The following is a 25,386-nucleotide window of genomic DNA, read 5'->3' as shown; positions in this document are numbered from 1 at the left end:
GTGTTCTGTAAATTACAGGACAGTATACATTTTTGTTTTAAAAGGAGCTGTATTTCACATTTTAGAGCATCAAAATTGCAGCAAATAGCAATCGTTTATGTAAAGATATCGTAGTGTGCACGTGTAGCGCCGCCAGCTGTGAGTCACCAGCATGTTGAGAAATGCTCCTCAATCTCAGATCTCACACCTTTAAGTAAATGCTGAAAAAAAAACCAAAGCATGGACAAAAATATGTAATAATCATGTCGCCTGAGCCGAAGAAAGACAGCAACGAGAGACAGAACAAAACATGTCAAAGAAATTGTAATATCGCGTCAAATGTATAAGATCCACAAAGTGAGTTGGTTTTTTTGCGCAATACATAAAAAAAAAACAGCAGATTCCTGAACCTCATCGTCATCTTTATCCTCCTGCACCTAGGTGGGGATGTGGGCGGAGCCTCCCACCAGGTGTTAATAGCATGAGGGCCCTGCAGGTCTTTCTCCAGTCTGGGACTAAAACCAGCCCAAAGTCTCCAGTGCAGAGACCACACTGGGAGACTACACTGGGAGACCACACTGGGAGACTACACTGGGAGACCACACTGGGAGACCACACGGAGGAGACCACACGGAGGAGACCAGCCGCCCGGCAGGTGAGTCTCATGGGACTGTTTTGTGACATGCAGTAATTAATTAATTAACAGTTAGTGTCTCATGCGTTTGTGTAACTCTTGTCACTGTTTTAATAATATAGAAAATAACATTAATATCACTGATAGTACACACATTTAAATAAATATCATAATAAGTTGAACAAATACAGTGGAAAACTATACAGAGCTGACTATATGATTTATAATTCAAAATGAGTGATAACATTGTAAATGCAAACCCATACTTTATATATAAGTATAAGAATATGCATATTATTGGAAATGGTTGATTATATTCTCACTTGCAGTTAAATAACTTCAACATCTTTAACACAGCATCCACATTTGTTTCCATATGTTGTATCATTTTGTATAAAAAACATGGAATATCAAGTTTTGCTTCATACTTTTAGTACCACAAAACAAAAAGTCCCTTTGAAATATAAGAATACTTGATGACTCCATTTAGTCCATTTAGTCAGGACATATTGTGCATTTTCGAGTATAATCTTGTAAAAAGCTGCAGCCTATTACAGAATCTCCCTGCAGGCTTAAAACTTGTTTGACAGCATTGCCCTTATACTACAGCTAGTTATTACCAGGGAGCATCTGTGATGTGATTCTCCACTTCTACAGATGTCAACACACACACACACACACAGACACACACACACACACACACACACACACACACACACACACAACCTTCCATTCTCAACAGTTTCCATTTCACAAGTTTGGTAAACGCCAATATCTTTTAAACGCCACCCTATTGAAATAAAAATGAGGATGTTTCGGCATCCCGGTGAAGATTTTGCGTGTTCGTTTTCCCGATAAATAGCCGGGACAACATTTGAGAATAAGTGGTCTAAACAGGGGCTGCACGGTGGTGTAGTGGCTAGCACTGTCGCCTCACAGCAAGAGGGCCGCGGGTTCGATTCCCGGTCGGAGAGGTCCTTCTGTGTGGAGTTTGCATGTTCTCCCCGTGGCAGCGTGGGTTCTCTCCGGGCTCTCCGGCTTCCTCCCACAGTCCAAAGACATGCTGCAGGTTAATTGATCTCTAAATGTCCCATAGGTGTGAATGTGAGAGTGAATGGTTGTATGTCCCTACATGTGCCCTCGATGGACTGGCGGCCTGTCCAGGGTGTCCCCTGCCTTCGCCCTATGTCAGCTGGGATAGGCTCCAGCGCCCCCTAATGAGGATAAGCGGTATTGAAAATGGATGGATGGATGGATGGTCTAAACAGTGTGAAGTGGGCTCTGATGTCATCGATCCCTCTTTAACGGCACTGACCTTGGCGATCCACGCTGTCAAAAGGACAGCCGATAGCAGAAAGAGTTGAGAGCTCCGCTTCCCTTCTAGACTCAGCACAGATAGCTGTTTTTCATCCTCCGATGAAAAACACAGGAATGAGGAAACAGCAGGCTTTTCATGAAAACATCCGCTGTGCACGTGCACGAGTCAGAGAAGACAATTGATTGGGTGTATTTGCACAGCTGGCAGTGGCAAAATGACATCAAACAGAAGACATGAGCCGACTTGGCGAAGCCTTTGGTTGACGGTTCTACTAACTTAAGGTATTCTACGTGTGCTTTTAGAGACGACAACTTGGTTCGAGGAAAGGAGAATAATTGTGCCTGTGCATTTGTGTTTGTTGCAGGATCCAGATGAGCATTCTTTTGAGGCTCCCTCATTCAAAACCGCCATCTTGCAGGCTGCCAAGTCGCAGCCAGAGTTGAGGGTCGCTACAGAGGAACAAAGAACCCTTTATCTCAGACTCCTGACTGCTTCGTACAAAAGTGCTCCAACATGGCTGCCGCCGCCACCATGGAGTTGGCGGACATCGTCATCGTGGTGATCTACTTCATCCTGGTGCTGGCCATCGGTTTCTTCGCCATGCGGAAAGCCAACGAGGGCACCGTGAAAGGCTACTTCCTCGCCGGCCGCTCCATGAACTGGGCGGCCGTCGGAGCGTCTCTGTTCGTCAGCAACATAGGAAGCGAGCATTTCATCGGACTGGCTGGATCCGGTGCTGCTAGCGGCTTGAGCGTGGCAGCGTGGGAGATAAATGCTCTATTGCTGCTCCAGCTGTTGGGCTGGGTGTTCATCCCCGTGTATATTCGGTGTGGCGTCTACACCATGCCGGAGTACCTGTCCAAACGGTTCGGAGGGAACCGGCTAAAAGTGTATTTTGCGGCGTTGTCCCTCGTCCTGTACATCTTCACCAAGTTGTCTGTAGACCTCTACGCCGGGGCCTTGTTCATTCAGGAATCCTTTGGGTGGAACCTCTATCTCTCCATCATCTGCCTCATCACCATGACGGCTCTGCTGACGGTCACCGGAGGCCTGGTGGCGGTCATCTACACGGACACGGTCCAGGCTTTCCTCATGATCGCCGGAGCGCTCTGCCTCACGGGCATCAGCCTCTACAAAGTGGGAGGATTTGAAGGTCTTTAATGATCTCCTTTTCGTGCAATGAAGTTAAAACCCATAATGCATCAATTCAATACTTTTTTTTTGCTAAACTGTGTTATTTTAAGGGGTGAGGACCAAGTACATGCAGGCTTCGCCGAACATCTCCGCCATCTTGCTGTCTTCACCCAACCTGACGTATTCTGAATCCTGCCACCTCCACCTCCTCCCGAAGCCGGATGCTCTGAAGATGCTCCGAGGCCCGACGGATCCAGACCTGCCTTGGCCCGGATTCCTGCTGGGTCAGACTCCTGCCTCTATTTGGTACTCGTCCAGAGCGTCTTCCTAACTGCTCCTTGTAGTCGTGACATTTAGCACATCCACGCAAGTTCAATGCTACCTAGAGGACTACGTGTTCACGTCCTCCCTTTGTGTTGCAGGTACTGGTGCACAGATCAAGTGATTGTTCAGCGGGTTTTGGCAGCGAAGAACATCGCCCATGCCAAAGGTTCCACTATCATGGCTGGCTTTCTGAAAATCCTCCCCATGTTCATCATCGTCGTCCCAGGTAGCGCCATTCATTGCTTTTTTGAAGTGCCTCACCTTTTGAGGATTTGGGGCTGATTGAATAACTTCACGGTGATTCCAGGGATGATTTCCAGGATCTTATTTGCTGATGAGTTGGCGTGCATCAGCCCCGAGCACTGCCTGGAAGTGTGCGGCTCCGCGAGCGGCTGCACCAACGTGGCTTACCCGCGGCTCGTCATGTCGGTGATGCCCGTCGGCCTCCGCGGCCTGATGATGGCCGTCGTGATCGCAGCTCTGATGAGCGACCTGGACTCCATCTTCAACTCCGCGAGCACCATATTCACGCTGGACATTTACAAGATGCTGCGAAAGCGGGCGTCGTCCAGGGAGCTGGTGATGGTCGGCAGGTTGTTTGTGGTCTTCATGGTGATCGCCAGCATCGCCTGGGTGCCCGTCGTCATCGAGATGCAGGGAGGCCAGATGTTCTACTACATCCAAGAAGTGACGGACTACCTGACTCCACCCATAGCTGCGACCTTCTTGCTCGCCGTGCTGTGGCGTCGCTGCAACGAGACGGGGGCCTTTTGGGGCGGGTTGGTGGGGTTTGTCCTCGGAGCGGCGCGGCTGATTTTGGCGTTGGTTTACCGCGAGCCTCGCTGCGACCAGCCTGACGAGCGGCCGTCGTTCATCAAAAATGTTCATTTCATGTACGTGGCAGCCGTCTTGTTTTGGGTTTCGGCTCTGGTGACCGTGGTTGTGAGCCTCTGCACCCCTCCGCCCAGAAAAGAACAAATCAGGAACACCACGCTGTGGGGGTTGAACAAGAGGAAGAGATTAAAACACGGCAATCAGAAAAATGCCCAAACGAGCGACAATCACAACATCGAAGCCGGTGACGTAGAAACACATCTTCCAATTGCCGACCTTAAAATGGTAGACGAGGGAGAAGGGAGAGGATTGAGGGTTGGGGAGGAGGAGGAGGAAGAGGAAGAGGAAGAGGAAGGCTGCCTTGGAGGAGGAGGAGGAGGAGGAGAAGGAGTGAAGGGTGGGAGGTGTATGAAGGCTCTGGTGTGTCTCTGTGGCTTCCAGGAAATGCCGTCCGAAGCTCAGGTCATCTCAGTCCAGGAACAGGAGAAGATTGTGGACGAGCTTCTCCGTGAACCTCCTCGAACCAGAATCCTCCTGAACACGGCTCTGGTGGTGATCTGCTCTGTCGGCATATTTTTCTTTGTCTATTTCTCCTTATAAGCGCACTTCCAATTCCAAGCAGTGGGACGCGCTTGTCCATAAACTCCAAGCAGGAATGGCCTGTAGGTAAGCTATCATTCAGCATCATGAGAACATTTAAATGGCCTCCAGTTATTCAGAAGCCGGAAACAGCGCTTGGTTTGAAGCATACGAACGACTTTCTGGTGACACTTGCAGATAACATTGCATTTTAAGTTCCACTGAATTTAATAAAGTATTCCTCTTTTTACAGGGGACTATCAGAAGCCACTTCAACAGTACACAGAGGTCCACGAATCTCTGAGTTGAGTGCAAATGTTTGGTGGCGGCACGGCACGTTTATGGTGGTGGTAGTTGTCAGCAACCCATGAGCATATGCGGACATTCAAGCAATATGTGTACTCCACATTAGTGGGGAATATAACAAAAGTGTGAACTATTATTTTGTACTTCACGGCAACATCTGCCGTATCTCTTTTAGACAATGGTGCACATGGACTCTGGACTGGAGCCACGTAACAACTTATTGGATGCATTGCCAAGATTCTCCACAGTATTTTGTACCTTTCGTCAGCAATTGGCAATTTGCATACAGGAAAATTGTTCATTTTATACCTACTTAGCTAAACATTAGCATTGTGACCATTATGCCCCCAGTTTGTAATGCCGGTTTTATTGTATTAAACTTTTACAAAATGCAAAAGTTGGCTTGCCGCGTGACCAGTTTGTCTTTCTCTGTATCGGAATCAAGTCAGCACAAGAAGCTTTAGAAGACGAGGAGTCATTACTTTATTCGAGCTTCACATACCATGTAGAGACAGGCAAACATGCCACCACTCAACTCCTCTCATTTAGGATGACATAAACAAAAGCCTCTGCCACAGCGGAAAGTTACAGACTTGAAGAGGAAAGTTACCGGGTCAACGCTTACCGCACATTTCCTTTTATTTTTTTCTCTCTCTCTTTGGTGTCTTCAAGTTCACGATCGCACACAATGCAAGTTGCTGCGGGGGTTGAGCCGAGTTCAGGAAAGGTCCCTTTTCTTTCTCGATGCATTTAAAAACCGAGAGATCACATCATACTCACAAACTTTTTCTCAAAGCTATTTATAAATAAACAATGTATAAATATCTTAAATATAAAGTATTTTTAATGGGGCAATGTACAGTATATGAATTCCCATATACATTATGTGTCATTTATCATCAATATATATATATTAAAAAAGTAATGACAATACATAGAAAGAAGGCAACTGACATCTACACTTTACAGTAGTGGCGATATCGCGACAAACTATGATTAAAGTCTCGCGTTATCTGGATTAATAACATTTCCGATGCGTCCGTCAAGCTAGAGAGTGTTAGCACGCGGTAGTTCGGAAGTAAGAAAGTAATATATATATATTTTAAAAAAAATTTAATGGACGTGTTACCTGATGTGCAAACCATAACCCCAAGTATAAATATTCAACATATGATTCAGGCTAGATGCACTAGTATTTATAGAGAGTTTTGAACGCATAAAAACAACAAAAATAGCAATGTGGGTGTCACATTTGATTGCGTTTCCATAATTGTGAACATACAGTAAACATAACACAACACCACACAAATATATATCATTTTAATTGAACGAATACAAATTGTATGTCACAGATAAAGCTATGTTTTGCACATATATAACACATTTTTACATTGACTTGTGTTTGTGGACTTTTATTTTGGCGTGACCGGATATGGTTTCCGTTATATTCGGGCTAGCTTGACTCGGGCACGACGGCTTCAGCTCAGCTTCAGCTAAAGAGCAAACCGACATCAGCTGAGTTTGCATTAAGTACCATCCTTGTAGCTAAAATACAGGAATTTATCATAACGTAAAATTCAAGATTAGCAATTTACAAAGTTACTACTCGCTGGTGAACCAATAAAATAGCTGTCAGCTGCCGTAACCACAGAGACAAGACAGAAGGAGAAATAACATCAAACCCGGCTAACAAAGAGGTCCTCTTTTCAACGACAACATTTTTCCTCCATATTCTATAGTTATGAGTCATGTGGCCGTCGAAAATGTCCACGGTCTAGAGCAGCAGGTAAGCCTCTTCCGTTTAATGTCTCTTGTAGCGTCAGCTGGTGAAATGTGTTATAACTCCCGGGGATAAATGTTACCGGCTAGCTTAAAAAGCGCTGCTAACGAGCTGCTACCGTGCTAGCTGGCGCTGGGTGCGCTTCAATTGCTCGCCCTTGCGTCCACGAGCGGCTGCGGAGCGGGGACCGTGCCGTGCGGTGTGGATAACGAACAGTTTCTTCCGCTTTTTTTTTTTTTTTTTTTTTTTTAATCCGTTGGATTGTAGCTGCGTTCGCGACGTCAAAATGTTGTGTATAAAAAGCTGTAACGTGAGACGTGACGGCGGTGACCCCGCCCGGGTGGCTCTGCAGGCTTCCCCGTGTAGCCATATGAAACGCACCCCGTCGACTGTTATCTTCACTGCGTTTTGTCTTGCAGCTTGATTCAATAATAAAATGGAGGTGCAGAGATGGAGCTAGCGGGCCGGACACGCGCACACAATGCGGCGTGTGACAGTTCAGCCCGCCGTGTTTCAGATCACACGCAGTCTGTTGCTTAGTTTGTCTTGACTGCGTCTCGCTTGGAAAAAAAAAACTAATTTCGTCTGCGTCACTAGCAAAGTAGTCTCACGTAAGCTGTGTCTGAGTGGTCAGACAGTCGGATGGCAACAGAAAGGTGTGTGTGTGTGTGTGTTCTCAATGGAGATGTTGGGAAGTCCTGCATATCAAAATGTCTACGAGAGCGTCCACCAATGCACAACATGTAAACACAAAAAACATGTTTTCTTCAGCTAGGATGCAAAAAAAAACAAAACAAGCTGTAATAAAGAAGGTTTTATGGAGAAATCAATCCCTCTTAGCTGAGTTAATTGCTGCAGATTTGCACCATGCCACCCCAAGACTGAAATGCAGTTTCTGGCAATAAAAGCATTATTTTAATAATATACGTTGTTGTTTCTCTGCTCAGAAAAAGTGCCCCGACATCAAATATTTTTCCTCTCATCACTTGCGATCCTTTTGTTGTGAAGTGTTGCGGACCAGCTGTTTGCACTTTGCTGACGTCACCATAATAGCATTTCTGCAGGATGAGGTTCAAATGGTGTTCGAGCTAGTCTGCAGAGTTGCCCCGGTGCTGTGTGAAATCAAAGCTTTCACATTGCTTATTCTGATAGTAAAACAATCAATTGTTTGCTTTCTATTTAAAAGAGGAAGCAGGTTTTTAATCTCACCTGCTGCAGGAAGAATCATTCTCTTGACTACTTTGTTCTGCTGAATGGGAATGAATGAACGTTTTTTTCTGACTCTTTGTGTCTGTTTCTCCAGCTCGCTGTCCTAGACTTGAGTGCGGCAGATGGACAAGGTGGAGGCGCTAACCGTAAGCATCCGCCAGAACTTCACATTATTTTATAAATACTCACAAACCTGAACATTTGACCTCCACTCTTAATAACTATGGTAATAAGGCTGCAGACAAGGAAGTACTCCAGAGAATAAATTGGGAAGGACACAAAATGCAACCAAGGGAATATGTTCTATTTACTTTTTTCTTTTACAACAATGTATATGGTGTAAAACTGACCTGTTCACTGATAATAGCAATTCAGTACAGTTTAAATGTGACATTGACACAAGAAAAACATTTCCATGATTCCTAACTTCAGATGTGCACCACAGATCGATGAATGTTGGAGGTACTTGAAAAGCTATTCATTTAAAATCGAGTCCTTTTTTTAAAGTCTAATTCAATAAAGGATTTTGGACACTGTCTCGCTGTCTGCAGGGCGAAATGTTCCTCCACATTTACGGAACAAAAACGCTTCCAGAAATGGTGTGTCGCGTCAAGTTTAAGCTGTTCTGTGGAGTGTTCTAGTTTACAGTCAGTTTTGATCACCAAAATACATTGTGTGAATCTTTGAGTCCATGTCCTTCCTCCTAACACATTTATTCTGGCTATTTTTTGCATTGTTTACATCTGTGTTAGCTAGCTAGCTAGCTAGCTAGCAGTCGCCTTCCTACGTGCCTTTGCTGGTGCACCGCTACGTTTCTTTGCACAAATGCATTACTGCCGTCATCAGCTGATCACCGTGAGGCAGGATGTGAATCGCGTCGCCCGCATGCTGGTGTGTTGACGTGTGCGTGCACGGAACAAACAAAATGGGGCTCCATAATGCTACCAGGGGTCAAACTCCCTAGGGTATCTTTTTTATTAACTGCATTGGTTTCCACATGAAAACCACAACTGAAACTCTGCTCCTGTCCAGCAGGAAATGCCTTCGCTGCCGCTCGACAGGGTGGCTATACCATAGCGCCCGCAGCCAACTGTAAGTTCCCCTCTGAACTTCAACTAATCATACATTTGCTTTTTATTTAGTTCTCATTACTGCACATGTCGCATTTCTTACTTAAGCACCGCTCATCGGTACGCTTTCTGGTTTATCTCCTCAGTGAAGTGAAGAAAGGGTTATTAAGTAATCTGCATTCACAGCAGTGATGAGTAATGTTCTTGGATACCAAGATTAATTTAATTTTCATTGTTTAGTTAATTGTTGGCCCTTTCTCCCCCTGCAGATGGTTGGGACGGGGGGCGCAACAACTTTGTTAATGGCTACCATGACAACCGCATGGCTGGCGGCAACACGTTTAACCGTGGCCCGCCTCGCATGGAGCGGGGCAGAGGTGGCGTCGGAGGGGGTTACCGAGGCAACAGGGGCGGTGTCTTCAACCCCATCAACCCAGCACAGCCAATGGTTTTTGGTGGCTACGAAAATAAAGGTGGGGTTTGATTTTCCTGCACAAATATTGTAGTTTTTGTTGTTGTGTGCAGAGCAGATCTCACACCATAGAAGCTATGATGTGAGATCTGCTCTCCAAAGACCTGCTGTAGTTGTCCCCACGGCCTGTTTAATGCTGTTGTAATAATACTATATGAATAAAAGTGCCTTCTAATAGTTTTGTGTATTGTCTGTCAGATGCCGGCGGCTGGAACACAGCGAAAGAAACCTACGGCAGTTTTCCGAACAACCGTGGCAAGTCTGCATTCTTCAACGACAGAGGCAATGCTAACAGAGGGAGGTAAGGAGACGAGACAAGCCGAGCAACTTCTGTCCCTGCAAAACGTTAACCTCCAGTGATCCTGTGTGTGTGTGTGTGTTACGCTGTCCTGGTGAAACGCTTTGCTTTTTGATATAAAGAAGCGTGGAGCGTGCCTTTTTATGTACATCATAGTTGACCGAAGGCTGTTTCCTGCCCCTGGCAAGCAGGGGGAGCAAGTACCAATGCCTGCAGTGTGAGGCGACGTGGCCTTTTCAAGAACGCTTAATACTTACTAAGTTTTCTAGAGAAGTGTAGAATTTGGTGAACATCATCGCAGCATCACACCTTGTCTCTGTGTTGTGCTCAGGTTTGAGCATGGTGGATTCGGTGGTGGTGGAGGAGGAGGAGGTGGCGGTGGTGGAGGTGGAGGAGGAGGAGGTGGCGGCGGAAACAGCCGCTGGGTGGAAGAGTCCAGAGAGGAGGGAGACTGGTCTAAACCAACACCACGTAACGAACGCCTTGAAAAGTGAGTCTTTTTACTTTTACTATCAGAAATATGTTCTCAATTAATTAATTCCAGCTTTATGTGAGGACTTCCTTCTTACCCTCTTGCATGTTGTATTTTTTTTTTAAATGTATTATAAATCGATTTGTCTTCAGTTTTTAATCCGTTTTTGTAAATCATCTTTTTCTCCTAGTGAATTGTTCGCCGGCAGCAACACTGGGATTAACTTTGAGAAATACGATGACATTCCCGTTGAGGCCACAGGACAGAACTGCCCTCACCACATCGACAGTGTAAGCTGCTCTTAACTAGGGATACAACAATATTACTTTTTTAAATATATATTAATAGTTGTATGACTTCTTTCCACTGCTCTTTTTTTTCTAAATGTTATATTTTGTGCTCTGAAGTTCCAAGATGTGGACATGGGAGAGATTGTCATGGGTAACATTGCCCTGAGTCGCTACACCAGACCGACCCCTGTCCAGAAATATGCCATTCCTATTGTCAAGTCCAAGCGAGACCTCATGGCATGCGCACAGACGGGTAGGAACAACGCACTGTACACCGTTGCTCTAGAAACTAAACAAAGCAATATATTAATCCTGTGAAATTGTGCCGAATACCCGAGGAGATAGGATGAGGTTGGTTTTTGTGTGTCCGTAGGTTCTGGGAAGACTGCAGCGTTCCTGCTGCCGATTCTCAGCCAGATTTACAATGATGGACCAGGAGAAGCTCTCAACGCGGCCAAAGCATCTGGACAGGTCAAAAATAACAACAAACAATGCACTTTATTTCCTCGAGCTTCTAAAATAAACATAAATTAACGCTGAAAACGAGCAGAACGACTTCGAAGAGCGATCTTTTCATCCGTTTCAGAGATGTTTTCTCAGTTTATTGCCCCTCACTTATTTCACTAAACCGTTAAAGAAAAGCTTTTCTTCAGAGTATGTTGTCTTCAATTAGCTATTATGTGGGGGACAAATAAGTATTTTTACAAAAGCAAGCGGCATAAAAACATTTAGTTTTGTCTTTTTAGATTCACATCGTCGCCTCTCGGAGGGATCTACTGCTCATATTTGAGTTAATCATAGCCAGCTGAACCCATGTTCTCCCCCTTGACTTTAACTGCACAAACAAGCTCATAAATTTGTCATTGAAATGTTGTGTTGTCATTACAGGACAATGGAAAGTATGGGCGCCGTAAGCACTTCCCCATCTCACTGGTGTTGGCTCCAACCAGAGAACTGGCACTGCAGATATACGATGAGGCCAGGAAGGTATACGATCCCATCGGCATGAAATGTGGACAAAAACGTCTTTTTTTTTATCGATGCGTTTCTTCAACCGGTTCGTCTTTGTCTGCAGTTTTCCTACCGCTCCAGAGTGCGTCCCTGTGTGGTGTACGGAGGAGCCGACATCGGCCAGCAGATAAGAGATCTGGAGAGAGGGTGCCACCTGCTGGTCGCCACACCTGGAAGACTGGTGGACATGATGGAGAGGGGAAAGATTGGACTGGACTTCTGCAAGTAAGAGTTGGGGATTCATTTAATGGACCGGTTGGATTTAATTCAGTCGCTGGTCATCTGAGAGGCATTTTCATGTGATCACATTCGAGTTTTAGCTTTATTTTCCTCTTCACTTAAGCTACCTGGTCCTGGACGAGGCCGATCGCATGTTGGACATGGGATTCGAACCACAGATAAGACGCATCGTTGAACAGGACACCATGCCGCACAAGGGCATCCGACAAACCATGATGTTCAGCGCAACCTTTCCTAAAGAGATCCAGGTACATTCGCTGTGCATCAAATAATAAATAAGTACAATTGTAGGTTAAAAACTTTTTAATTTGCTCTCGACAGGGCAAGGGTGTTGATAAAAGGGTAAAGCAATGCAGAGGCAGCTGAGGTGCTGAACATGTATTAATAAGCACCTTTTTTTTAATGCTCTACTTCCAGATCCTAGCCAGGGATTTCCTGGAGGAGTACATCTTCCTGGCGGTGGGCAGAGTGGGTTCCACCTCAGAGAACATCACTCAGAAAGTGGTGTGGGTGGAGGAGAGCGACAAGAGGTCCTTCCTGTTGGACCTGCTCAGTGCCACAGGTGAGACAGTCGCATAACGGTGACGGCTCATTGCCTTCAGATGTGTCCTAACACTGCAGAACCACGACATATTCATCGGTTTAGAGCTACTGCTAACACACATATACACACACAATCCTTTTGCCGCTATCATATTGTCGTCCTCCTATCCCAGCGCAACACATTTTGTGAAGTGAGGGAACATCAGGAACATCAAACATACAGAGTTGGTTTTCTCCTGCTGATTGAGTGCAGTTGACATGTTGGTGGTTTGATGTGGTTTTATCCCAAGTCATCCCCAGCGAGGTACAGGACAATACTGGAGACAACATAGAGAAACCTGGTAAGATCCTCAATGGGAAAACTTGTAATTGTCATTTCATATTTTAAATAATTTTGCTTGCCCCTTTTGATGTTCTTCTCTGTCGATGGAGACTCCTTTTTTTTTTTTTTTTTACCATTTCATGGGTCCAGTTTGCGCAGCCTTTTTTTAAAATCGAACATGCTTGTACTTATTTTATTTTTTCGTGGCGTATGTTGCTGTGGTGTCGTCGTGTCGGACCCAGAGCCTCGATGGAGAGAGTCTGGTTGTGTTGTCGTCTCCACAGCTGACAGCCGGACACAAATGTGGGCCGATGGCCTTCGCTTCACAATCAGGAAGTAATGTTGACGGAGGAAGAGCTGCGACCAAACTCTCTCCATCAGTGGCTCAAGTCACAACAGCACAGTGCTGCTGATACTGTTAGCTATTGTTTCTTGTAATTATTATTATTATTATTTTTTATCCTCACTGCTGCCTGTTGCACTATTCACTTAATAGACAAATGTAATGTGATCTTTTAAGATAAGTTGGGTGCATGTTATCAAGATGTAGCTGATGTGATTTTAATATCACATTTATTATTATTATTAACAGTGATGCAACATATTCTGTACCTGCAGCTCTCTTTCTTTTTTTTAATTGACAGTTAGTTGGTAAATTTCCTCTCAAATGTTACATTTTGTTTGCTAGATGCAGGAATCCAAATGTTATTTATTGTGACTTTTGTGTCAAAAACCTTTTTTTGATACAAAAGGATTGCGTCGCATCGAGTTGTATCAAAATGTCACAAAGCCACTTGAAAGCTGACGTCACTGTTTTTGTTGAGTGTAACAATGAATTGGTTGTTTCTGGCGCCACAATCTTATCGGATAGTGGAACGGGAAGTCTGAAGCCTCCATGTTGCCGTGTTTACATCTGGGGTTCAGACAAAAGATTTTGGTGACTTTCTTCTTCTCTCCGGTATTCAAAATCTGAGGTTTTAAAACAGGAAAAACTCTGCAGCCACTTAATTCTCGTCAAGTTTAAATCGGCGCCACTGTTCTAAATTCAACGATTGTCCACTAGTGCTTAACTCGCGGTGTCTCTTCTTTCGGTTCACCAGGTAAGGACTCGTTGACTCTGGTATTCGTGGAGACCAAGAAGGGCGCCGACGCCTTGGAGGACTTCCTGTATCGGGAGGGCTACGCCTGCACCAGTATCCACGGCGACCGCTCCCAGAGGGACCGAGAGGAGGCCCTGAGCCAGTTCAGATCAGGGAAATGCCCCATTCTGGTGGCCACGGCGGTGAGTGACATAACATCCTGTGAGACGCACCGATCGCATTTCTGAATGAACGCTATTAAACGTGCTGCTCTTTTTTTCTTTTTTCCTCGTTTGTACAATTCAGGTAGCGGCTCGCGGTCTGGACATCTCCAATGTGAAGCATGTGATTAACTTCGACCTGCCCAGCGACATAGAGGAGTATGTCCACCGTATCGGACGTACAGGACGAGTCGGAAACCTGGGTAAGTCGGTGGCATCAGGCCCAAATCAAGTGTGTTACATGATACGGGCTGAGTGTAGAAATTGAGATGTACTACTACTTTTTTACCTGTAGGACTGGCCACATCGTTCTTCAACGATAAAAATGGGAACATCACTAAAGACCTGCTGGACATCCTGGTAGAGGCCAAACAGGAAGTTCCCTCATGGCTTGAGAGCCTGGCCTATGAACACCAGCATAAGAGCAGCAACCGAGGACGCTCCAAGAGGTAAGACGCGCACGCGCCGTCTCCTCTTATTTATTTTTCTTTTAATGCTTTGGTCCCAAATGCAGTGAAAGTTCACCGCGCGTTTGATTTCTCCACCAGGTTCTCCGGTGGTTTTGGAGCGCGTGATTATCGTCAGACGGCCGCCGGCGGCACCGCCGGAGGGTTTGGAGGACGCGGAGGTCGCAACCAGGCAGCACATGGAGGGACCCGCGGGTTCGGAGGAGGTGAGGATGAATTAACTGGAGGGTTCTTGTGACTTTTGGTCCACCGGGTTCTCTTTTTGTTGACTGAGTTTTCTCCCGTTTTCCTCCCACTCAGGTGGTTTCGGTAACTTCTACACCACCGACGCCTACGGAGGAAACTACGCACACTCTCAAGTTGACTGGTGGGGCAACTAGGTTCCTCCTTCCTCCCTTGACTCATCCTTCTCTCGTCTCACTCATCCTCCTTCCTTTCTACACACTGTTGTCTGCACCCCATCCACCTCCTCCCCTTCATTAACCCCAAGAACCCACGTGCATGTTATTAAACTATTTATACTCATTTATATAGCCCTCTTTCCATCCCTAAGCACTCGGATCTTTTAATTCTATTCCTTTTCTCGTTCTCTCCATTTCCTCCTTCGTCTTTTACGTCTCCCCATCTTTTCTTCCTTTTTTTTTTTTTTGATTTCTTAATTTCCAGTAAATGTCACCTCTTACAATAGGCCGCATTATAAAGGGATACTTCAATTTTAGTTGGTTACTTTTCAACACCAGCTAGCATCATCCTTTAACTGTCAGTGAGGACATTTTGAACTATTTCCCCTCCTGTGCTTGCAGAAAAATAACCAAATCGACTTTAACCCCCTAATATTAGATGGACATTTAATATTTACAGTGAGTTAGACTGACAAAAAACGCTGTAGAAGAGCAGGGGGAGATCCTTTTTTTTTTTTTTTTCACTTTAGATTTGAGTTTTGGCTTCATTGTGTTTTTGTCTGCATTCACCCAAAGCCAGCCAGGCGTCCTGTGTACCTTCACATGTCATCTTTGTATGTAACGCATGGCCATGTTGTAAATCGCCGGCCAAATCCTTTTCTAAAATATATATATATCGCGCAGAGATGGGCAAGATGTCAAATCTGAGCAAAAATATGTCTGCATTTAAAATTCCCCAAAAAAACGGGAACCGGCTGAAGTTTCCTTCATTCACGCGATAAAGATGCTTAAAAGCAGCCACAGAAACAGAAAATGTTTTTATTTTATTTTTTAAACGACAATGAAGTCTTGATTTCCCCCCCGAGATCTGAGAAAGATGTCTACCAGAGACATGGGAAGGAGGGACACACAGACACCCAGCCAGTGGGGCGCCAGCAGACGTTGTCGCCCATTAGCAACGATGCTAGCAAACAGCGTTTTCTTTGTTTGAAACAAAACATAATGGAGGATCATTTGTTTCTGTACTGTGCCTTTAAGAATTTGAACTTTGTCTCTTATTTCCGTTGTTTTAATTGCCATAATAGGTACGTGGCTACAAGTATTGGCCTACTGTGACAAAAAAAAAATGTATTTAATGTCATGTATGGGTTTAAACATGTTTTTCTTTATTTATATTTGGAAGGAAACAAACTAGGCTTGAACTAAATCAAACCTTGGCAAAAAAAAAAAAAAAAAACTAAACACAAACCGCGATGAGGAAACTCAAAACAATTCCTTGTCTGTCTATTGGAGTTCAAATTTGTCAGGTCTCCGATGAGCTGTTCCCAAAAGCAATTTACCACTGGAGCCATATTGATGGATTCTTTTGATAAACCCTCATCCAGAGTGACTAAAATGGGTTTAAAAACAAAACGAACTTCTTTGCTTTTACTATGCAGAGAGGACAACAGTGGTTTTTCTGCTTTTGGGAAACCGAGTCCTACTTATTGACCTATATGTCACATCTGCAGCTCTGGTTTGAGCTTGAGTTTCTCAAAGGCATCTTGTCACCAATTGTCGGGTCACGTTAGATTTTAGTTTAACTTTTTACATTGTAAGACGCACACGTGGCAGAAGTCTTCTGTCGCAGTTAACTGTGCTATGAAATGGGAAAAGAGTATCGTGACCGCATCCAGCAGTAATGTGAGCAACGCTGCAATTTTTCTTTTCTTTTTTTGGGGCTTGTAGAAATGATGAAAACCGCCACATAGCTGCTGCTGGAAAAAACAAGTTATTAAATGTAACCTGCGGCTGCTCGGCCGACTCTTAGTGCAACCATGCTTTTGGGAAACGGGCTCCGCTTCCACCACAAACATTGATGCCCCTTGTTTGCCAAAAGCTTCTTTCAAGGGGGGATACACAACAAAAAAAAAGAGTTCAAAAAAAAAAAGTTTCTCGCTCACTCTATCCTGGAGAGTTACATGAAGAGTCTTCTCTAAAATAAGTCATTCCAGTTTATTTGTTAGGTCCTAAAGATCTGTTGAGGTCAGGGATTAAAGAAAAGCTTTCACAGCAGAGACACCTGCACGCCGTCTTTTCTTTAGTACAAATTAAACACTTCTCTCTCGCAACAAATGGAGCTTTCTGCTTAAAATGACGACTGTTCTCGCTCTTCGCCCCGGCAGACGTCTCCACGTGGTTTGTCGGGCGATGCGACGCAGCTGGCGTGAGTTTTAAATAAATGTATTCTTTTAAAAAAAAAAAAAAAAAGACGGGAGTCGTGGAAAAGTGGCGCGGGAGAAGTGATGAAAGGCGTGTGATGTTGGGTATCGAGCGCCCGGCTCTGCTGTGGACGTCTGTCCCTTTATTGAACTTTTTAAAAGGAACGCCACTGTATATTCGAGGTGGTCGAGGTCCAATCCCCCCCCCCCCCTCCCCGCTGTGTTAATTAGCAGCAGGACGAGCCCAGAAAGTGCTCTTGTTGCTACCTGGTGGGGGGGGGGAAGGAAAAAAAAAAAAGTGTTAATTTCCATCAGGGTCTTTAATTTTGTTTTTGTTTTACATGAATAGCTTTTGGTGAAGTGAAAAATGTAGATTCAATGTAAATAGTTAAAAACTCTTCTTTAAAAACAAAAGAGAAGAATCTCCAGTTAGGAAAAAAAAAAAAAAAAGTGTGAATTTTACAAGTGAGACGACACTTGTTGTGTAGAAGAAAGTAAATAAATAAATCACGTTTTGATCACTCGACGTCTGGTCAGCTGAGCTCGGCGGGCAATTTGAACACTGGGGGGGGTCGGCAGAATTATTCTTTTTAGAGGTATTATTTTACGGAAATGTTTACGCTAATCTATAAACCGATAATGGCAATTTATTTACCAATTGTTGCCCCCCTTCTCTCAAATTGCCCACTGGCTTTGACAAATGACAAGGCTGGACCAAGACAATAAAACATATGCAAGTGTTGTTGTTTTTTGGTCAAGGAGTTAAAAATGCCAAGCAAATAGATATACAATTCTACAGCAGGCTTTAGTTATGTTACAACTCTGATTTTTTATTTTTATTTTTCCGTCATCTATGATTATTATTAGTTTTTTAGACTACTTCTTAATCGGAGGTGGTGTTCAGGCCAATCGAGTACAGTTGGGAGGGAGAGAACTAGTTGGCTTTTTACATAATTATTATTTTTTTTTTCAAGAGTTTCAAGCCGAGTAATGCTGGAGGACTGAGGATTCAAGCAGACAGTGCTTTACTATATATCTCGCTAAACCCCTGGTCGCCCCGAAAGGGAGGGGGGCCACTTTGACGGACAGTTAGAAAACGTAAATGCCCCCCCCCCCCCCAAAACAAACCAAAAACAGCCGAGCGGTGACTCCGTGAGGTTCAGCTGTCATGTGTCGTCGCTATTGTTCAACTTGCAGTCAACTTGAGGCTGAACTTTCTGGATTGTTGACCAGAACTGTGTGTTTTGGGGGGGGGGGGGGGGGGGGGGGGGGGGGGGGGGGGGGGGGGGGGGGGGGGGGGGGGGGGGCTGCTGTTCACTAAGCAGGAGCAAGATGGGTGGAAATCAGCAACGGGACGATAAGTTGAAGATAACATTGCATATGACAATCAAATCTGAAGGATTTGCCTAGTTTAAATGTCACTCCACACATCGACTCTTAAAGTTGAACTTGTTTTAACAGTCTTGGGGACGCGTCTTCTTAATCTGCTGTTTCTTAACTGTCCACATTTTAAACCCCCCCCCCCCCACCCCCCCCCCCGCAGGCAGACGAATGCCAAGCTCGCGACCTTCCAGTTGAATATGCGCTCTGATTTTTTGAGTCCACCTTTTTTAAGTATCGAGTGAAGAACACAGTTTTAATGCCCGGCTGAACTGTCGTGTTCCCCGTGCGAGAGGAGATGCTGTCGGCGTCTTGTTACTTGAATCCATGGCTGTTGCCAACCAGGAACTTAGCATGCAGCTAGTGCAGTCTCCGGTGTTTTAGGAATAATGCTAAGTATGCTGTTCTTGCTGCCTAAATTCAGAGGCGTACTTTATTTTTTATTTTTTACGAAGGCCATACAGTGAGAATCAAAACCGCTTTGAATGAATCTGGTTGTTTGTAGACATTGCAGGTGCCTTCTAACAGCCAATAGGGGGGGAGGGGTGGGGGGGGCTTATTTATGATGCGAGACGTGAGCTGATGGTGCAGATGGGAATTTAGAGTCGTGCATAACGGAGACCCCCATATACCCCCCCCCCCCCCCCCCCCCCCCCCCCCCCCCCCTATCCCACCACTTCTGCAAGCGCGTGCAATAGATCAATTACTTTTTTTTGCTGTCACCGAGATTCTCTGTTTTGAGTTTAGTTTTTCGGGGGCCGTTCGGATTGGAGCAGAGAAACCGCCCCCCCCAAAAGTCCGACATGTGCCCGGTGCCTTGACGTGACTGAACCACTGATCAACTACAGACTGAAACGTGTTGGGTTAGGGCTGGGTATTTATTATTTTTTTTACAAGACATTGCGTTCACAAAAGGGGGGGACGACGACGACACAGAATTAAAGCATCGCGTCCCGGTTTAGGAGCCGGCGGTTCAGGCGGAGGTCGGTAAAAGTAGTCTGGCCCACCAGCTCGAGGATGCTCCGTTTATTTACTCATTTAGCACTTTTAAATAAATATATATATATTTTTTTCCGATGCCTTAACAATTTCAAGGGTGATACCCAGCCCTAATGGAGAGGATGGTAGTTTTTGTTACACTGCATACGGCGTTACCGTGGCAACGGAGCGATTTGCGTCGCCGCGGTAACCGGCTTTCCAGCAGGAGGGCTTTGATTGTCAGTGAACAATTAATGGTGCTATGCTCCCATTTGCTGCGGCCTGCAGGCCCCCCCCCCCCCCACCCCCCCTCTGTCGTAGGAATCCCATCGAGTTTTACAGAAAATACTTCGGTTACTTTGTTTGATGTTCAACTAAAGTCTTCTGTAGTACTTGTACTTCAAAACGAGGTGTGAAGGAGTGTTTGAAGTGTAGCGCAGCCAGGTCAAAAAGAGAGGTTTCCACAGTTGGTGTGTGTGTGTGTGTGTGTGTGTGCATGAGAGAGAGAGAGAGAGAGTGTGTGTGTGTGTGTGTGGAAAGGTTCTTCCAGATATGAAACCGTTTCTTTTCTTTTTTTGGGACCAGGTGGAGTTGTAGTTAACAGCAACCGTAGGAATCCGCTGTTTGCACACAAGAGTTCTCGAGTCTACTTTCGCTGCTAGTTTGTGTAATTTATCAAGCATTTTTGAGAAATATTTATTTTTATAAGCCTAATACAAAAGTTGATATTTTACAAAGTGACTTGACCAAAAGACAGTAAACAAAAAAAAAAACACTGGCACTTGAATGTTGAATGTCATTGGTATGAGTGAAAATTTCTATTTTTCTGGGGTAGTGTGAGCTTTTTAATGTTAAAGATGCAACGCGTAGGGATTTCTCCTCTAATATGTCGCCGTAGCAACCCCGTGGTTGCGTGCGACTGCAAAAAAAGGGTTCAAACGTCAGTCGGCGGTGCCAAAAACTGATTCAAATCATGTCAAAAGAAATCCCAGTTCTCTGTTTTTAAGGCCAACACAAAGACCCCCATATCTTTCACCCCGTTCCAGAACAGTCGTACTTAACATATTCTGTCCTTATCCAGAGAAATGTCTTGTTTTTAAAAGTAGCATGCGACTTGTACTTCGGGTTACGAGATGAGAGTGAAGCCCCGACCGTCTGTTACGGTTGATGCGTTCGACATATAAGGAGAAACGTCCTACACGGGTTACCTTTTAAAGTCACATTGGACTCAGTATCCGATCCATAAACCTGTCTGTGCGACGGGTTCCATTGCCAATAATGAAAATCTACCATAAACAGCCATTTTTAATTGGCAGACAAAATTTGAGACAATACCACCATATATGCCAAGGTTTGGATTAAAAAAAATAATAATAATAATTAACAAAACGTTATGATCAAAGACCATTTTGTAAAAAAAAAAACTACAACATGCAGTACAAAAAACAAGTGTCCAGATTCTCTCCAAGTCAGATGTTTTTTTTGTTTTTGTTTGTTTTTTTTGTTTTGTTCATTTTGAGTCTTTACACTTTTCCTTCCCGTTAATACCCTTGTTGTGAATGTCTGGCAAGTGGTGATCTTTAAAAAGTCTTCATAACACAGAATTAACTGTGGTTCTATTGCTATGTTGTTGTGATTTGCATATTTTCAGGCGTCAGTGTGTTACTGCTCATGTGTCGGAGCTTCTGGCCAATCAGAAATGGGGAAAGATGACCTGACGACGCCCCTTCCCAGGTGTCTTTTTACATGAGTTTTTATTGCAACCTGTAGCTGATCCATAGAACATATTACAGGGGCAAATCCTTTGTCCATTAACCATAGCCTCAACGGACCAGAATGCAATGCGGCCCCAGCAAAGCCACAATCGATGCCAGAGACGGATATGGTGCGTAGTTGAATTATCACCTTTTTTTTTTTTCTTTTTTTTTTTGTATGCACGTCAAAACTGTCATTCTGGGAAAAACAAAGTGGGGACTGCAAACAAATGCAATACTTTGCAGCTTTATGTTTACTTTCAATTCAATAAACTTTAGAGGGTTGTAGTTGTATTTAGGAATGATTGCTGTTTAGAGACTGAATTGAAATGAGATAAAGCCCAGTGTTGTTGCCGTTGCTGACTGGCCAGACCCCTCAATGTGAACACACAGCACCTCCAGCCTGGTAGTTAGTATTTGCTTTATGTATTAGTTTAGCAGATGTGCACGAAGAGGAGCACTGCACGGAGAAAAAATAAATAAAAAACTGTGCATCTATTCTGATTTTACCACAAATAAAGGTTTGGATTTGCAAATGTAAACGGTGTGTTGACCCGTCTTTTTAAAGTGTAGGATTTTACATGTTTTAAGAAAAGCAACCGTGTTTTTAGTTATTAAATAATCAAGTTTATTCCAGTTAAATACAGAATTCTATGAAAAACATCTTCTGTAGAATGTGTATAAAACAATCGTTTTTTTTAACAAAATCAAAAGTAAAACGTTCATCTGAGACGTGGAGCTGGACCGCCGGTGTTGAAGTCGCCCGTTTACCGTCTTTCTCATGTCTGAGTAACCTTGTTTCATGTAAATGTAAAATGTAAATGTTCTACACGCCTCCTGAATGTTTTGAGCCGACCTCCAGAATATTTGCTCGGTGCTACGCGCTCAATTTTGAAGTGTGAAGGAAAGGCAACCAAGGACATGAGATACGCCTGTCAACATCCGCTGAATATTATATTATATATATATAGGTGAAACTTTGCTTTGGTTGAAGGGAGGCTCCGCCTTCCTGTCTGTCCACCAATCGGTGAGCTCCAGTTGAGAACTCCTCGGTTTTTCTTTGTTTGAGATTCAACAACTTTGGTTGCAGGAAATAACTTTTGTTGTTGTTTGTCTTTTTCAAGCCCGCTTCTGATTTGCTCGTGGTCCTTTTTTTTATGCGTCCAACCAGAAGTCTGCGTTGTCTCGGTACCATTTGACTAAAGAAGAAAAAAGAAAACAAAATGGAATTAAGTTATTAAGAGGGAACCATCGTGTGTGTGTGTGTGTGTGTGTGTGTGTGTGTACCGGTCCGTCTGATGCCTTCAGCCCAGGACACCTCCGCTCTCCAGCCCAGCTGCTGCAGCTTCTCACAGCTGATGGGGTAGCGCAGGTCGACGTGCGGCCTGCAGAGGTCAAAGGTCAATCAAAAGGAGATGGAATGTGAAGCTGGATGGAAAATACTTGCATGCTGATTACACAATCATCATGTTAATATTAACAATCAGTCTTTTGCCAGCACTGGTTCACTCACCTGTCCGGCACAAATTCCAGCCAATCGTTGACCTCCGAGTCTGGAACATTCTTGACCTACAAAAACAGACAGTTTTTTTTTTTTCTCCGAACGTGCGCTACCGCCCACTGTATGTTTGAATGGGGGAGAGCGGTTCCCACCGTCTTAACGAGTTCCCTGGCCAGCTGCAAGATGGGAATCTCACAGCTTGTTCCCACATTGTAGATTTCTCCCAGAATGCCTTTCTCTAGGACCAGCAGGAAGGCGTCGATGGCGTCATCGACGAACAGGAAATGGCGCGATTGAGGGAGGGTTCCCTGGATGGTGCTTGAAACAGAGATGGACGCGGCTTAGATTTACTGCTGGTTCCTCAGTGAAACCTTTTCAAAATAAAGTTCAAACAAACCTACCATTTCCTGTTCATTTGCAAGAGGGTGAGAAACCTCGGAATGACCTGAAAGACCAAGAGCACGGTTTTGTTTTTTTAAACGTCCACGAGAGGCAGAGAATATCTTTATCCCTGTAAATAAAAGGGATCACCTTCAGTTTTTTTAATTTAAATATTTAGATTTAAAGGTTTATCTTGCATATGGCAAATATAGCAGGAAAGTCTGGGTGCTGTACCTTCTCAGTGAACTGTCTGGGCCCGTAGATGTTGTTACTCCTGGTGATGATGATGGGAAACTGGTAATAAATACAGAGCTGTGAGGAACAACACCGTGATTCATGTTTCTGTTTGTTTAAAGATCAAAATCAGCAAAACTGGCAAATACAGTGTAATTGTGTAACAGCCATCACAAAGTCTGGAAGCTCGAGGTGATGCTGTGAATGCTAGAACTCCTGTTTCAGTTCATTTAGAGGCTGGGTTCCTGTGTGTGTGTGTGTGTGTGTACCTTATATTTGTCCCAGTAGGATCGGACCAGGTACTCTGCAGCTGCTTTCGTGGCCGAATATGGGTTGGAGGGCCTCACTGGACTGCTCTCATCAAACACCTGCAGACATCATAAATATCAAGTCACAAAATAAAACTATAAAGTCCACACATCAATCCATCAGTCGAACCACTGACCCGGTCCAGACCGGCCCCGTACACCTCGTCGGTGCTGACGTAGACGAAGCGCTGCGGCCGGTGTCGGGCCTGATGGGCGGCTCCCAGTAAAACTCTGGTCCCATCGACGTTCACACGCTGGAAAGCAGCCGGAGTCTCAAACGACGACTCTTTGAGCGGAGGAAGCAAATATATATATATATTTTTTTAAAAAAAGGTCAGTTTCTTCGTCAGAAGCTCGTTCACGTGTGAATTGTAGCCTCGGATTGAACGGCTGCTCACCGACGTGCGTTTTGGCCGCCAGGTGAAAGATCACATCGATGTTTTCTGTGTCGAAAATGTGATTCACCAGCTGGGAGTTACACACGTCTCCCTGTGGAAGAAAGGAGGTCGTTTGAACAGCGAAACTACGACTTGTTGTAAAAGTACCAACGGCACTAAAGCAGCTCTAGTTTTACGATACCGACGGAAGCAGCTCACCCTGATAAAAGTGTAGTTGGCTCTGTCTTCAACACTCTCCAGACTCCTGCGGCTGCAGCAGTAGTCCAACTGGAAGAGATCGACAATTTATTATTATTAGTATTACTATTATTATTATCAGACAAAGAGAGACACACTGGCTGGAACGTGAGCGGCTGTGGATCCACTGAAGCTGGAAGACTTACATCATCCAGGTTGATGGTTCTCCAGTCGGGGTGCCTGTCGACCAGCAAACACACGAGATGGGAGCCACTGGAAAGAGAGAGAGAGGTGGAGAGGTCGAGATACAATTTACTCAAAGAGGTACTTGTACTGTGCTGGAGTATTTTTAATTACCTCCTACTTTATACTTCTAATTGGGATGAGTTCTGTTATTTGACAGCGACAGAAGATTAAAAATAAATACTTATCACATACATTGCACACTGCTCATCATAAAAATATGATATTAGGTGATATTGTAATATTCAATACAATGTCTTGTTAAAGAGTAAATAAAAAACACCCAGTAGTATATCAAGTAAACTGCTGCTTACATGTTAATGCACCAATAATACGCATTATTTGAAGCACTTTAATAGTGTGGTCGTCGGATACCTTCATTAACTTTCCTATCAGTTTGATATAATTGCATAAACCCACATGAATCCAGAGCCTCCGGTCACCAGAACGGTCCTGTTGAAGTCCGGCAGCTGTCCATTCATATTAAGGTCTCCTCCAGACATAACGACGACATGTTAATCGTTTTATATTCAGTTATATGCCCGCTAGCTAACAGGAAGCAGAGAAGTTTCACTATTCGCCTCACACTAGATGCGTTGTGTGATTTGCGACAGTCACGGGTCGTTTTACGGCACTGTTGACACGTTGAAAATGAGGCGGGATAGTTTACGCGTCGTGACTTATTTCCGCTCTCTGATTGGTTGTTCTATCTGACGACGACGATGTGCGCTGTTTGATTGGGTGATTCGCACGTCAATCAAACTGTCAACGGTGCCGACCTGGCTGTCAAGTGAGTAACGATGCAACGCTCGAAAAAGAATTTCAAAATAAAAGAACCCGGTTCACAT

The 25,386-nt window shown here is 44.5% G+C and overlaps 3 protein-coding genes across 9 annotated transcripts; 2 read left to right on the top strand and 1 right to left on the bottom strand.

The window, feature by feature from the left end:
* Positions 1-501: 501 nt before the first annotated feature.
* LOC117742500 (sodium/myo-inositol cotransporter-like) lies at positions 502-5,467 on the top strand. Of its 2 annotated transcripts, XR_004611044.1 has the most exons (6): positions 502-634; positions 2,296-3,084; positions 3,176-3,371; positions 3,488-3,615; positions 3,697-4,889; positions 5,056-5,467. XR_004611044.1 is itself a non-coding variant. In XM_034549945.1 (5 exons), the coding sequence occupies exons 2-5, from the start codon at positions 2,445-2,447 to the stop codon at positions 4,821-4,823; spliced, it is 2,091 nt and encodes a 696-aa protein (XP_034405836.1). In that variant the 5' UTR covers positions 502-634; positions 2,296-2,444; the 3' UTR covers positions 4,824-5,467. The 2 variants fall into 2 exon arrangements, 1 of the variants encoding a protein (XP_034405836.1); XM_034549945.1 differs by having other exon boundaries at positions 3,697-5,467.
* Positions 5,468-6,549: 1,082 nt separating this feature from the next.
* On the top strand, positions 6,550-21,838 carry LOC117742470 (ATP-dependent RNA helicase DDX3X-like). 5 transcript variants are annotated; one of them, XM_034549870.1, is made up of 20 exons: positions 6,550-6,894; positions 8,192-8,243; positions 9,130-9,189; positions 9,437-9,640; positions 9,838-9,940; positions 10,269-10,427; positions 10,600-10,699; positions 10,817-10,952; positions 11,073-11,170; positions 11,588-11,686; positions 11,775-11,935; positions 12,054-12,198; positions 12,368-12,512; positions 12,784-12,834; positions 13,916-14,097; positions 14,201-14,318; positions 14,411-14,564; positions 14,664-14,788; positions 14,883-14,949; positions 21,194-21,838. In XM_034549870.1, the coding sequence occupies exons 1-20, from the start codon at positions 6,850-6,852 to the stop codon at positions 21,258-21,260; spliced, it is 2,271 nt and encodes a 756-aa protein (XP_034405761.1). In that variant the 5' UTR covers positions 6,550-6,849; the 3' UTR covers positions 21,261-21,838. The 5 variants fall into 5 exon arrangements, with proteins under 5 accessions (XP_034405761.1, XP_034405779.1, XP_034405787.1 ...); XM_034549878.1 differs by having other exon boundaries at positions 6,554-6,894; positions 9,133-9,189; positions 21,194-21,835; XM_034549888.1 differs by lacking the exon at positions 12,784-12,834.
* LOC117742731 (dTDP-D-glucose 4,6-dehydratase-like) lies at positions 21,473-25,353 on the bottom strand. Of its 2 annotated transcripts, none has more exons than XM_034550341.1 (12): positions 24,959-25,346; positions 24,502-24,568; positions 24,317-24,385; positions 24,119-24,209; positions 23,858-24,006; positions 23,682-23,780; positions 23,413-23,472; positions 23,199-23,242; positions 22,950-23,115; positions 22,810-22,865; positions 22,584-22,681; positions 21,473-22,495 (listed from the first exon to the last, which is right to left on the bottom strand). In XM_034550341.1, exons 1-12 carry the CDS (start codon positions 25,039-25,041, stop codon positions 22,452-22,454), a joined length of 1,026 nt encoding a protein of 341 aa, XP_034406232.1. In that variant the 5' UTR covers positions 25,042-25,346; the 3' UTR covers positions 21,473-22,451. The 2 variants fall into 2 exon arrangements, with proteins under 2 accessions (XP_034406232.1, XP_034406221.1); XM_034550330.1 differs by having other exon boundaries at positions 22,337-22,495; positions 23,413-23,490; positions 24,959-25,353.
* Positions 25,354-25,386: the final 33 nt, after the last annotated feature.

Source organism: Cyclopterus lumpus, chromosome 2 (assembly GCF_009769545.1).
Source record: "Cyclopterus lumpus isolate fCycLum1 chromosome 2, fCycLum1.pri, whole genome shotgun sequence".
Lineage (NCBI taxonomy): Eukaryota > Metazoa > Chordata > Actinopteri > Perciformes > Cyclopteridae > Cyclopterus > Cyclopterus lumpus.
The sequence above is the reverse complement of the archived record's forward strand: the minus strand, read 5'-3'. Positions and strand labels throughout refer to the sequence as shown.